We start from the raw sequence: 14853 nt of genomic DNA, 5'->3' as shown, positions 1-14853 counted from the left end.
TCAATCATCATCCCTGTCCTGCTATGCGGTGCAGAGTTATGGACCATGATAACATCTGATGAGTCGGCGTGACGAGTTTTCGGAAGAAAGTTTCTGCGAAAGATTTATGGTCCTTTGTGCATTGGCAACGGCGAATACCGCAGTCGATGGAACGATGAGCTGTACGAGATATACTACGACGTCGACATAGTTAAGCGAACTAAGCGTATCCTCTGGCTTGGTCATGTCGTCCGAATAGATGAAAACAGTTCGGCTCTGCACTGCACCCTCCGGATGAAGTAGAGGAACAGCCTCCTTCTCCACTTCTTTGAAAAGGCCAGGTGAACAAGAACCTGACTACACTTGGTATCTCCAATTGGAGCCAAACAGCAAAAAAAAAACAAGGCGAGGTGAGTGTTAAGATATCGTATAGCTTATGGCTTAAGGTGGTCTATTCTACGAAAAGGAGTTACCGTAATATAAAAAAATCTTTTACATATTACCTTTATGGCATATTCTTTTAAAATGTGGAAAAGTGAAGTAAAAATTATTTGTATAAAAGACGTTTATTCAAACTCGTTTATCGTGTTCAAGTAAAAGTTACATTCATAAAACACTACACAGTAAAAAATACATACTTGGTATTATATTGTTGACTTACACATAGTTACATATGCATTTCACATATTTAAATATAGCACACACACGCATATATATATATATATATATGTCCATCAATGTATATGCACTTACACTTATACGAGCACAAACTTTAGTAAATGCTTACAACTAATTATCAAGGTGTTTAAGTATGCATTCCTTAGTATAAGTTAAGTTAAGTATATAATTAGCGTGTGTTATTTAAATTACATAAACTAAAAACGCCATATCATTTTCTATATGTATTGGTATGGGTTTAATGGCCGTCTAAATATCTTGTAGATGTGAGTATTAAAATTTATCAGTGTGAACAGCGCATTATGTCGACAAAAGTACATTCTTAGCTTAGTCTGAATTACTCACAAACATGTAGAGATTTAATTTAGATTGCTCGATTTTCGTTTCTATATTTATATTCACTAACACTATGACATATTGTGACATTTAGTAGACTTTAATCGAATAATTGCTTAACTATTTTGATTTTTATTTATTTATTAGTGATTGGTAAGTAGTGAGAGTGAGAGTACACACCTTTTGATTATTAAATTGTTTGCTCATTAGTTTGATTTATTTATTTATTATTATTTTTCAGTTGCTTTTGTAATAATTATGACAATTTTATTATTTGCGACTTATGTAATAGAAGAGATTAAAATATGCTTACGAGTTTGATTTATCGATTTCTATGCTAAAACACGAGCTTAGACAATTTGATTACTGCTTGCCGTTGAATTAAACATTAATTAATAATTATTACTCATTATTATTCATAATTATTATTAATCATTAATTTTCGTTAGTTTTACATATATACTTGTTTTGCTTATATAAAAGTTTTGATGGCAGTGCTACATGGTATTGGTACGTTTTTTTAAGACTAATATACACATATTCTCGAAACATTTCACTGAATTTTTTTCGTTAAAATAAATTTTTCATTTAATATTTATTTTTTTAATTTTTTCGGCGTTATTGCTCCACATTAATGCCGCTGAAGCAACAAAACAACACGCATATTTATTAGATTTGCCGCTTAAATGAATATAGGAAGCTAGTTTCTGAAATGCAACTGCGATTTATTTTGCTTGTAAGTATAACAAGCAACATTTTGTGGGCGAGCGTGTGTTTGGCAGTTATTATATAGTACTTTGGAGAACAATTAATTGCACATTTAGAGACTTTTTGCATTGAACAGTTAATGTAATTTTTTTTCGTTTCTTTAGCTTATTTGTGTAATGCTTAGTTGTAGCTGCTCTGCTGGAAGATGGCAGTTAAAAAGTATGTAGCTAGTCGGTAACTAGTTTGATTGTAACTAGTTCGCTTTGGAAAAATTTCACTGTTTAATTTATTTTCTTATAATAGACATGACAGTACTGCTTTATTTTGATTTTCTTGCAATATAAAGAATAGCGAAAAAGTGAAAGTAACTAGTCCATAACTAGTCCACTTTAGGAAAATTTAATTGTTTGCTTTATTTTCATATAATATGCAAAACAGTAATGTTTTATTTTGATTTTCTTGCACTATGAAAAAGAGCGAAAGAAAGTAAAAGCAACTAGTCCAAAAGTAGTTACATTTTAATTCATTTACCGTGCAAATATTATCGTTTCAGTTTTTCTTTGCACCCAACAGCACTTAGTTTAATGATGAGCCTCTAATATTAAGAAGAAAATATGAGCATACATGTACGTAGTCCATAACTAGTATCATTTAACCACAATTTTGTTGGAAAAATTTCTACTTTTGCTTTTATTTTCTTGTATTAAACATGAACGCAACGTGCTTTTCGCTGCCCATGTAGTAGATGATAGGTAAAGCGAGCGAAGTAGGTTAAAAGAATGTTGGCAGTACCTGGTCCATAACTAGTTTGCTTTGGAGTAATTTAAATTTTTGTTTTTTGGTTTATATAACGGAAATCGCAGCATTGTGCTTTTCAATTAGCGTGAAGTCAAAAGGCACGTTAAGCAAAAAATTAGAAAACATTCGGAATCCCGCAGATTTGATTTACAAGTCCCGAATTCTTCAACGCAATTTATTGAAGACTTAAGCATTTTTTCATAAAAATTATTATTCTGAGTTAGAACAGGAACAAACTAATATCCCTCTAAAAAACAGTCTTTGAATGCCGAAACAGAACGGGATCCCGATATGCAGATGCAAAAATTCCAATTTAATACATTGAAGACCAAGAGTAATTTTCCAAATATTAGTTTTGAGTGCGCTTACAGGAACAAACTAATATTACTTCTGCGTTTACGGGAAAATATTAATTCTGCTCCGAATAGCAGCTTACGAATTTCGAAATATTTCGGGATCCCGAAAACTTCAATGCAATTTATTGAAAGCATAGAATTTTTTCATAAAAAAGTATTACTTATACTGTTATTACAGGCACAACTAATACTAATCTGAAAAACAGTCCATCAATCCCGAATCATTTCGGGATCCCGAAAAAATTATTTTCAAATCCCGAAAACTTCAAGGGTAATTATTGCAGACTAAACATTTTAAAAATCGTTGTCACGCATTCTGCCACATTGCCATCAGCTTGTAAACCCGTTAATATCTTCACATGCTCCGGCGCTACCCTTTACTCGTACAGCAACTCATAATAAAAACATTTGTTTAACATCAACTAATACTTTTACGATTGAAACATAAAATTCCACTCAACAAATTCGTACAAAGCAGCTGCTAAACCGAACAGATAGAAGTGCGCCATAAATGTTTAATAGCCTCACATCAGAAATTGCATAAAAATCAATTTCCTTTGCATTTAATGGAGGTCGTTGTCACGCCCTGATGCGCAGCGGCATTAAATTTGGGTACAAACTCACTCGAGATGGCAACACAATTAACGAGGGATGTATAGAGTAAGAGGCAACGAGCGTTTCTTGGGCATCAGCTGCTTCGCTTAATACTAAAGTGAGTAAATATATAAATATTTGCTGCGAAACATGAAACTTTTTCTAAATGTGTTGCTTATTTGTTGAGAGTCTCGTTTAAATATTTTGATTTGCTATATTTTCTGCAACTATGCGCAACTTGTAGCAAAATTTGTATATATCAAATGGACTTAAAAGGCTCAAAACACTCCACTGAAGCAAAGCTTCGTTCAAATATTTCCGTTTTCTCTAAACAAAATGAAAACAACTTTGGGACTTTTCCAGCATTTATGCAACAAGATACAAGTATGCAGCATTTATTTTACTGCTGCTTCGCTTTGTTGCCAATTTACTTGACGAAACGTAAGTAGCTTTGCAACTTTTCAAATAGTGCGCCTCAAACTATGCTACACTACACAAATACCGAATCGCATGCAAATGATGTGTGCGAGCTTACTGAAAGCTTGTATCGCTTACAGCTAGCTAAAAATATTGTTGTTTTTATTATGTTGCTGTTGTTGCTGCTTGCAACATTTTACTTTAAATCATTCACTATTTTTCTATTTTATTTTCCAAACATATTACTGTATTTATTATACCAGTTACCGATACTCTGTTGCAAGTTCCACACACACACACACATATATACTATACATATTTACATATACATTTTTACCACAACCGCAACCATGTGGGCGCCGCAACGAAACTATTCAACTGCACTTGCTGCAAATGCTCGCTTTTTGCTAACTTTTTCCCTCCAGCTGCTGCCCCTGCTGTCGCTGCTGTCGCTGTACTCATGTTCTGCCTCTTGTTGCTTGCTTGTTGCTGTGCTAGTTAATATTTCAGCTGAAACTGTGTAGAGCAGTGCTTGTTGCATGCAACTGTTGCCACTGTGCATATACTCGTTGCTGTTGCCGCCGCTAAGCGCGCTTGTATTTTTGCTACATGCGTTACTATTGTTGTTGCTGTGTACTGTTTTGTTGCTCTTCATGCTGTAGCTGCTGTTGTTGTAGCCAGTGTTTGCAAAACGCGCTCGGTGGCGGCGCCAGCGGCTGTTGTGGTTGTTGCTCGTGCATCAAGTCGTGATATTGCTGCCAGTGTTGTTGTTGTTGTGGAAAATCTGCACTTAGCTGCCGCTGCTGCTCTTGTTCGACAAGCGCTAGTGCTCCCTCTATTGTGGTTACTTTGCCAGCGCGTGCTGTTGGCGTTGCTGTTGTTGTTTGCTGCTCTACATTCGGCTATTGACGTCTATTGAATTTGGCTAATTCTCATAATTCCGTGCTCATTTCGCCGGCTATTGCGCCCTGGAAATCGAGTAATGGAAAAGTTGCAAGATTATTATTGGCAGCAAGGAATTTGTTGTATTTAGTGGACAAAAGCAATGAGCGATTTGTATTTTCGAAAAGCTTTGTTTGTGTGCTTGGATTTCTACTTTGTGAGTAAAGTGTAGTTTTTCAACTGTGTTTAGGTGCTTTCAATGTGAAAATGGATTTTTTACGCTATTTATTTACTTTTTTGGTTTTAAGTTTTGCTTATGTACGCCTTGCTTCTGTACCCCTTGGCGTATGAGTAATATGCGGTTATGGGAGTTTCTTGTGTAAAAATGGCTTTGCATTGTGTTAAATCTAGCAAATATCTACTGATATGTTTTTGAAGATAAATTGTCTTCTAAAGAATAAGCTATGCTATAGAGCTAGAGATTACTATTAGTATGAATGTATTTCTACTGTGCAGGTGTGACAGTGCGTATGAGTAATGCAAATGTAATGATTGTGCTTCTGGTTTGAGTTATCATAAATATTAATAATATCCCACTTTCCTTCGCATAAATTATTATAAATTATTTTGTATAATAATCTAAATAAATTCAATATACAGTGTTTTTATTAAATAAAGAATTTATGTATTGTATATGCATATATGTATCTAAATATAAATATAAACATATTTGTTAAATATTAAATAAGCATATAAATAAGTAAAATATGAACCGTATTTCATAATAAATAAAATTTTGAAGCGCGTAGCTTTCGGCATATGGTAATCTATTTTTTTTTATATTTTTATGCAAATTAAACTTTTACTTCGAAATATTTTTAAGCGACGATTTTAAAAACATTAGCATTTTTGTTTTCAGTATCAAAATATATTAATTAAGAGCTGAAATAACTTTCTTGTCTTGACTAATTTTTACGCATAGTTTACTATATTTTCCTTATGAAGATTAGCATTCCTATCTTCATTTCTACACCGAACAGATTGGCCAATGGTTTGACGTTTAAAAATTTCTATTAAACACGTTCCATTGCCCCACCATGAAGAAGTTCGAATAGCAATTACCCATTCTGAAGAACAAAAAAGCGGCAGGGGTTGATGAATTGCTAGCCGAGCTATTCTAAAGCTCCATCAGGATCGAGAAGGATCTCTCTGAGCTGTTCGATCCCAAACGACATTTTAGAAAAGGCGACTCCCCATCGAGCAACTTCTTCAATCTACTGCTGGAGGAAATAATTCGAACTGCAGAGCTTAATTAAGAAGGTACAATCTTTTATAAGGGTAGCTGCTGGCCTCAACATCCGTGCCTTTAGGTCTACTTTCTTCAGACTGGATAAAAAAGCAAAGAAAATACAGTCTGGCAGTGAACGAGGGCAAGATAAAATGTGTACTGTCATCAAACAAACAGTCGCCGCACTCACGACTTGGCTCCTACGTCGCTGCTGACAGTCATAACTTCAGAGTCGTAGATAGTTTCCTCTATCTTGGAAGCAGCATTAACACCAAAAGTAATGTCAGCATCAAAATCCAACGCAGAATAACTTTTGCCATCAGGTGCAGGTGGAGCAGAAGTAAATTCCTCTCTCAACGAACAAAGCCCAAACTCTATAAGTCACTCATCATCCCCGTGCACATGGTGCAGAGCCGTGGATGCTCCCAGTATCTGATAAGTCGACGTTTGGAGTTTTCGAGAGAAAGATTCTGAGGAAGATCTACGTTCCTTTGAGCGTTGGCAATGGTGAATACTGTAGTGGATAAAACGAGATATATGATGACATTGACGTAGTTCAGCGAATCAAGAGACAGCGGCTACGCTGGCCAGGCCATGTCGACTGAATGAATGAAAAGTCCCAAAAACGAATTCTTTAACTTTAATAGCTTCCTTAAGCCACGATGTGATAGTTTGCAGGCCAGTATCCACTGTCCCATCATTGCAATAAGCATGTTGGGCTTTTAGTAAATGTTCTCGGAATGCGCTTCTTATGTATTATGTTTTTAGTAAGAAGGGGGACAGGCTGATGGGCCTGAAGTCCGTAACGTAGAAGCTTTTACCAGCCTTCAGGATGACTCATCTCCAGGCAACCGCGATACAGTTGTATAGATAGGTGCCAACCAGTAGCATGAAACCTTAACAGCCTGCTGCAGCTGCGCTGGTTTAATAGTTGCAGCACTCGAAGAGATAAGAGAGGACGTATTGCTCGTGAAGTGAGCATCAATGAGCATTCTAAGTGTATTTTCATTGCTTAAAGCCTACTTCCCATTTGCATCCTTAAGATAACCCACGGAGGTTCTTTGCGACGATCTGCCTGAATCTAGAGGACTCATGACAGCACTCTCCTTTTGCGCAGATGCTTCTCCATGAAGTCCTTGAAGTTGCCTTGTTGAATAAACGTCTCCAAGACGCTCTGTTTACCGAGAGTTCTACAATTCACCAAAGAGGTCTTTCGGTATTTTCTGGGGACAGGAGCTTTTCAGCACAGTTTTACACGCCGAGCTGAAGACTTTGACTCAATCGTCCCCCATGTCGGTGGTATTTTTTAATAGAAAATATTATGTGAAGTTATTCAGTGAAGCAAAAAGTTTGCAAGAAGTGTTAAGGGGTTAAATGGGTTTGCCCGGGTAAAAACAGCCTTTTTAAAAAATTTTGTTCTCATGTAAAAAACTAAATATTTTATCAGAATTTTTATTGTTACAAACATACACTATTAGCAAAGAAATTGTGGAGTTTTTGGAAAGAAAATATTTTAAGCTCGGCCACAGCGACTCCATTTTCGCTGACCTATCGGAAGAAAGATGCGGAAAAATTGGTTTTTTGGCAGACATTTCTCCAAAAAAAATTTAAATAGTTGCAGTCGAAAAAATGCTTCTACCTTAAAGAAGTTTGTAAAAATTGATGAAGACTGGTTGAGTAGTTCTCGAGAAATCTTACCAACCGACTTCGAAAACACAATTTCGAGAAAACGCGTTTACAGACGGCGCACTTAGCCTAGCCTGCCTCGAGGGCACAAGTTCTCAAGGCTGTATCTCAGAAATTATTTCTTAAAATAATTATAAACTTAAAAATTTAGAAGAATATTCTAGAAGTGTTTTAGAACTTAATAAGACAATAAAAAAATCGATCTTTTAAGAACCGTACACCCATTTAACCGCTTAAATATTGATCTCCTGGCCCCCGCTATATATGCGGGCTGTATTTTTAATACCAAAAAAGTTAATAAAAAAGTTGATATGCCATGTAATCTCGTTGGGCATAGCCCCCTTTTGAGATTTGCGGCATTAAGCAACTAAATTAAGAAAACAAAAACATTAAACTGTGAATATTTTACGCAAACTACCGCAGTGCCCACGCAGCCAACCAAAAAGACAGACACACCGTCGGCAGCGCGACTGAATATAACTCAGTTTTACAGTCATTTTCATTCTTTTCCAACAAATATTTGCAGAAATATTTTTTACGGAATTTTTTACAACTGATTGGTCGTTTGTTTTCCTTCCTTTTAACTGCTGCGTATTGAGCTTTCACCGAAATTTTATTAAGTGCGAGCAAATATAATAAATAATAAATATTGCACGAAGTCTGAAATGGAAAAAACAAAAAAAAAAACAACAAAAGCAAAAAATGGCAATAAAACGCGACTGGTGGTCGTTCAACAAACAAAAAGTATGATTGAAGGCAATAAAAAGTAGACAAACGCACCAGCGAGTGCAACAACAAACTGCGCGTTTTATGGAAAAATTATTAAAAAAAAGAACATAAATAAAGAAAATAGCAGAGAGTGTGAGTTTTATTTGTATTAAAAGCAAATGCAAAGTATTTTGAAAAGGCTGCGTGCAAAAAGGCAAACGCAAATGCAAACTTTCGCCCAACGAAGCACACACACACATACATATATAGGGGCATGAGCTGATGGGTCGTGGAGTGGGCAACTGTCAGCGTGTGAGCACAAAACTGCCGCGTTAACAGTTTGAAAGTCGAAAGTCTCCGCCGGCGGGCAGTCAGCATCACCAGGCAGCGTCGGGGGCGCAAGAAAATTTATGGACGCCACTAATGTAATTACTTAATTTAATAAATAAGCAGCTAAGGATGTACGATTGTTTTTTGTTTTTCTTAGTAAAGCGAGCGAGTGGGTGCACATTCAACGTAACATACTTGCCTACAAGCTAAAGGGCGCTAAGCAAAGGCGCACAAATGGACCGCATATAGAAAATAAAAAACAACAAAAGCAAGATGCCAGAAGTAGCAAACTGTCCCGCACTTTTCATACCCCTTTCATGCTGAGTGACACATGTATACAAAATCGTATAACATGGGTGTGTATGTGTGCGTGCTTTGGACCCACTTTGTTGTGTTCAAGCTACTTGCTTTCTTACATTTCCGCTCGCAGTTGTATGCCAACTTTTGTGCTTGCTTTGTCTGTTGCCATTTACCATACGCTTTTGTCTCTTTGGCTGTCAGAATCTTCGGATTTATTAGGCAACTTAAACTGTTATCTTTGAAAATTTAGTGAAATATTTATAAAGCAAAAATGTTAAAGCCAACAAAACTGTCAACATAATTTAGGCTGGTTTAAAAAGGGATATACAATTGTAAGAAAAGATTATATAAATATATATTTAAGCATTGTACTTGTGACCAATACATACCTTCATCAAAGCCAAAGTGGTATGATTGTAGTGTACTGTTACTAAATCGGGCCAAAATAATGTTGACACGATGTGTTTGTGAAAAATGTGAGCTCTTAAGGCCGCAAGAGCAAAGAGCCTATCTGATGAGTATTTTCTTGCCAAATTTTTCTATTTCAATTGTTGCCCCTGACTGGTCCACAGTACTATCTTTCGGTTTCTGGGGAACTGGTAATGTTCTTGAGCTCATTTTTACATATGTTTCATCGTCCATTATAATGCACTCAACAGAAACTTTTAGCAAACGATCCCTCAAGTTCTCAAGCCTTATTTTCCCTATTTCTACTTGTCTTTCCTTTGTTTTGGGAAACTTTTGTTTTTATAAGTTTCTACATTATTTCTTTGCTTCACTCCTTTAATCATAGTAGCCCTGGTTTTAGCGATTTGTTGGTTTATTAAGACCTACATCTTTGCCTTAAGATTTGAACCACTAGGACCCTTTTTCGCACAATTTTTGATAAATCTTTTGGAAAACAAATATAAAAAAGAAAAAGCATGCTTTGCTAAGACATTTTCGAGGTTGCACAAATTTTATGACATGTATTGCGCAAGATTTGATAAAATTAGCATATATTGCACAATATTTCATGAAAATATATGTTTGATTTAAGTATTTCAGAAACATGTACAGTACATTATACAGTGTTTTATAAAAAAATATTGTACAATATTTTCCAAAATATATTGTACAATATTTTAGAAAAATTTCTTTGGTGATTAAATTAAATAGTAAGCATGTATTGCACAAGATTTTATAAAATTATATTGCGCAATATTTGCACAAGTTTAATGAGCATAGCTTCAATAATTCTTCCAAAAAACCAAAAAGTAAGTATTTATTTTGACAAGTAACTGAAACTTTGTTTTTACATATTTTTAAAATATAATTCATCATTTTTAATTTAAAGAAATTTTAATTTGAAAACTCGATGTTCTTACTGAATAAAACTATATGCAAGAAGCAGTCCATAGCAAAGTTTTCAATTCGATTTGTATACTTTGAAGCCTGATCCTTTTAGTCTATAACAGTGTATAATGCCACAAACAGTTAACAGCCACACACACACATCAAGCAACCGCGCACCTGTATTTAGCGCGCGCCTAAAATGTTGACCCACTCCCGTTTCCTACAAAGTTTGTGCCTGAAAAACTTTTCACTCTTTCCACGTTAAAGTGCACGAATACGTAAAGGCAAGTCGCAGTAGAATGTTGTGCCAAATAAAACTTCGAAGTTATCTCTATTTTGAGCGGCGCGCTTTGGCAATGCCGCTTTTGTGCCCTTCCGCTTTCATTATTCGCATTCCACTGGCGCACCTTTCACCATACAATGCACGCTCTCACTGAATTGTGTCAGCTATTTCTAGCGCAGCTTTGTGCAATCTCCTTTTTTCCGTTACTCAATTGAATTGCATTTTCAATACTTTTTCACCTTTTCAATTTCAAAGTTTCGTCTTACATTGCGCGTTGAACTTTTGTGGCACACTCGCGCCAGCTCTCTGCTTCCATTCTTTCTGCACGCGCATCGAGTTGCGTCGAACTGAATGGAAGGCGCATTCGTCGCGTTCTGCTTTTGCTATGACCATTTATTTATTTCTTTTATTTTTTACTCCAATGCATTTATTGCTTATGCTTTGCGGTTGCAGCTGCCACGAGAATAACGCTGAACGGGAGCTTATTATGTAAGGCCTGACCTATTTTCAAACCGAATACAGTTGCGACTTTTTTTAAATTCTTTTCTTATTATTTGTTATTCCTTTTTTACCGTTACTTATTGTTCAATCAAGTCATACATATTTTGAATTTTGCTTCTAAGTCTCGTGTCTACTTTCACTCTCTTTCCACAACTGCTGCTCTGCTTGCTATTTAATTTCTATTGTAAGCATCGTTAGTTCTGCGCTACTCTCAACTATTTTTGCTCTATTTTATAACTATTTTTCTTCTCTTTAATATATGTTTTTTATTTCACCCTCTGTGTTGTCCTGGTGGTCTGGCGCTGTGTCCTTTGTTGCCGGCGGCTCTATTTTCTGTTGCCTGCTTAGTCCGTCTATTCACAATAAATATTTTTATGTGTTTCTGGGTCTGTGTGCAGACACTTTTGTTGCTCTTTTAGCTTTATCTGTTATTTGTGTATTTTGTTTTACGTTTGTTGCTGCCTTGTATATGTACACTTTTTGTTCTAGCGTTGCTTTTATTTCCGTTATGGCTGTTGCCTAAAGGCGCTGTTGTCATTGTTTAGTTTTTTGTAGGTCATTATTTAGAGCACACATTCATTCATATTTTTATGGTCTATTTGCGCACTGAGCCCTGATTGGTGACGTCTACTACATACATATATTCCAGCGATGGCGAAAGGGAAATAAACTGGGCTTATGTCAGTGGTGCGGCAAAAAGAGGGTTCGCGTTTGCGTGCTAAAACCCCAAAAAAGTTTTTTAATGCTGGAAAAGTAATTGCTAACTTTGGTCAATTGGATGTTAGAAAACTTTCAGGCTTTGGTTTCAAATTTATTGCACAATATTTTGTAAAAAATGCCGAAAAATATATTGTACAATAGATTGTCAAGTTTCCATCCAATTTTATCTATTCTAGGCACACTGTTCAAAGTAAAGCACGCTCTCTCATTTTTATTGAGATATCACATATTTGCCGATAGTTCGATTATCGTTATATTAGGTACATGGGGGCCAGGGAAGTACTCACCACCATTTTTAATACACAGAGATGCATCGACCGATATCTTCGGTCCAACGTCATCTAAAGATACTTTAGCATCTCTGTAATAGTGTGTAGCAACATGCTGCAAGAGTATATGAATCAATAAAAAAATAAGCTACGTTTGGCTGAAATATATACGATTCACTATTAAATTGTATGGAAATATATTGCACAATATTTTGTATAATTTTTTCAAAATATATTGTACAATATTTCAGAAAAATTTATTAGGTGCTTGAAATATTTCGTAAAGATATATTGTGCAATATTTTATAGAAATATATATTGCGCAACATTTTAGTAAGAAAATCAAAAGAAAATAAAAAGTACTTCGATTTGGTTAAAATATAGATACTATTTTAGCTTATAAAAATATATTGCACAATATTTTATAAATATAAATTAGTAAATATTGAATATTTTTCTTTGGGGGAATGTAAACTTTCATGAACATTTATTGTACAACATTTCATAAAAATATATTGCGCAATATTTTCTTGGAAAATATTATTTAAAAGAAAAATTAAATATGAAATATACATATAAAGTATGCAATTGGATGTATTAGATACTCGCTAATAATCACTAATGATGCGAAGCTGATCAGCTGGGTTGACTACTTGAACTTTCACATTGAAATTAAAGTTATGATTTTTTATTACCGAAATATGAAAGAGATCCTAACAGTTTTAATTTGTTTCAACTGAATCATAAGTTTGGTGAAAGCCTTGGTTGCGTTAAGAACATCAAGGATAAATATTTTTCATTGAGAGTCGTTCGCTTTTAGAAAATACGTTTTTCGGTCATTTTGGAATTTTCCGTGGTTCAAATGAGATCTTAGGTCTGTCGAATTGTATATAAAAGGCAATTATTATTTATAATCAATAGACCTCAAAGTGAGTTTAGAGTCGAATATGCACACACCTTAATCAGTTAAATAATATGTGTACCAGCTTGTTCTACTTCATCTATTGTTCTCCATCCTAAAGTTTTATAATAGAGCTCAATTTGCAACTTTCCTCAGATATCTAAAAATATATAGCATGAAAGTTTTAGTCACTCTTACAATGTTACCTCCCATGGACCTTACAATTCATATGTAATATAATATTATACATATTTTCTAAAAACCTCCACAGTAACACATATGTATATGATAATACCAGCTCGTATGCGCTTGTATCTGTCATTATGGCGGTGGCATTCTGTCACACGCGTCACACATGCATTTCGTCTAGCTTTTACATTTCATCACCCACTCATTTAAAAATATGGAAATTTAAACGACCAACATGTCAGAGCCACAACTAAAATCAACCTTTTTCCATAACACATACAGCAAGCAATCACATATCCATGTATGTGCATGTGTGCGTGTGTTTGTGAAAAAGGGTTGTCCATTTCGTTGGCCGCTTTTATTTTTATCGCTTTATCATAAACACGCTCGCAGTTGCATATTTGTGTGCGGTTGTGTGTGTGTGGCGATAAGTTTCAAATGATATGAATTGTATTTGCTTATGGCCATTTGTGCATACAGTGCGTATGAGTGACCTTGAATGGCTTTAAATATGCGAGGCAACTGAGCAAGCGACACTCATACGCCCTGGCAGCCCGGCTTTTTATCTCACACCAGTGATCGCACTCGTCCGATAAAATATTTATGTGTATTTATTTGCTGAAATAACTGTGTATATTTTGTAATTTCAGTGCGGTGAGCTGTGTTTTATTGCGGGCATTGGGAATGCCAATCGTTTGACAAAAGCGGTCGGTTAAATATTTGTGTTTTGAATTTTCAATGTTGAAATTAAATGACACAATCATTGTGTGCTTAATATTGAAATTTATGCGTAAACATTTGTGCTGTGTGGCAAATGTCGTGGCTGATCAAATGAACCGCAGCAATGGGTCACTGGAGAGTGCTTTATATTGGACATGGAGAGCAGGCTAGAGATATTTGGTATGAAAGCGGTTAACAGCTAACCAAATTTACAAATACCTGTATTTGTTGTTTCTTTTGTTTTAGAAACTATCGCGTGACCGATAAGGTGTGCCAATTAGGGTATTTAATATAAAAATGTTGGACTTTTGGAATCAATTGGCTACTCTCTAATATAATACAGAGTACAAAGTGGAGTGGCTTGAAAAATACTTTCTGTTATAAATTTATGCATAATATTTGTCATATTGAATAATTTGTTCAAATATTGTAACATTGCCTTAGCTTATAAACCATGTAAATTTTGTGAAGATATCTTGCCAAAGTTTTCTAAACGAACACTTCATTTTGATAGATCAGTTTATATGGCAGCTAAATCCTATAGTGATCCATAATCGTCGGTTTGAGTAGCTTCTGAGCGTGAAAAGAGATCAATAATCGAGTATCGAAAATGGAGCTCATCATGCTGAACTTTAATCTATGTGCTTTAGATATATATTTGAAATCAAGGATTTACTAAACTATTTTATACGTGGGTGGAAGTATTTCTCCACCAAAAAAAGAAATGGTTGCCTCAGTAGAAATATTGGCGTAACTTTGATGGTCCTTCCGTGTAATCTTACGCCAATTGGTCTCTTGGTATATTGAAATGTGATATTTTATATTTTGATCTTATTGACGAGTTAGGATAGAGGAAACTGGCCTTAGTGCAATCA

The 14853-nt window shown here is 35.2% G+C and overlaps 1 protein-coding gene across 2 annotated transcripts in view; it reads right to left on the bottom strand.

Moving 5' to 3' along the window:
* Positions 1 to 526: 526 nt before the first annotated feature.
* The window catches only part of LOC120774568 (hornerin), a 269714-nt gene continuing 255387 nt past the window's right edge, over positions 527 to 14853 (bottom strand). For both annotated transcript variants that reach the window (XM_040104305.1, XM_040104311.1), the window contains one exon: positions 527 to 4834. In XM_040104305.1, the coding sequence (XP_039960239.1) occupies positions 4825 to 4834 (10 nt within the window). In that variant the 3' untranslated portion in view covers positions 527 to 4824. The remainder of the gene's footprint in view (positions 4835 to 14853) is intronic.

Source organism: Bactrocera tryoni, chromosome 1 (assembly GCF_016617805.1).
Source record: "Bactrocera tryoni isolate S06 chromosome 1, CSIRO_BtryS06_freeze2, whole genome shotgun sequence".
In the NCBI taxonomy this organism is placed as follows: domain Eukaryota; kingdom Metazoa; phylum Arthropoda; class Insecta; order Diptera; family Tephritidae; genus Bactrocera; species Bactrocera tryoni.
Note: the sequence above shows the minus strand (reverse complement) of the source record. Positions and strands in the feature narration are given on the sequence as shown.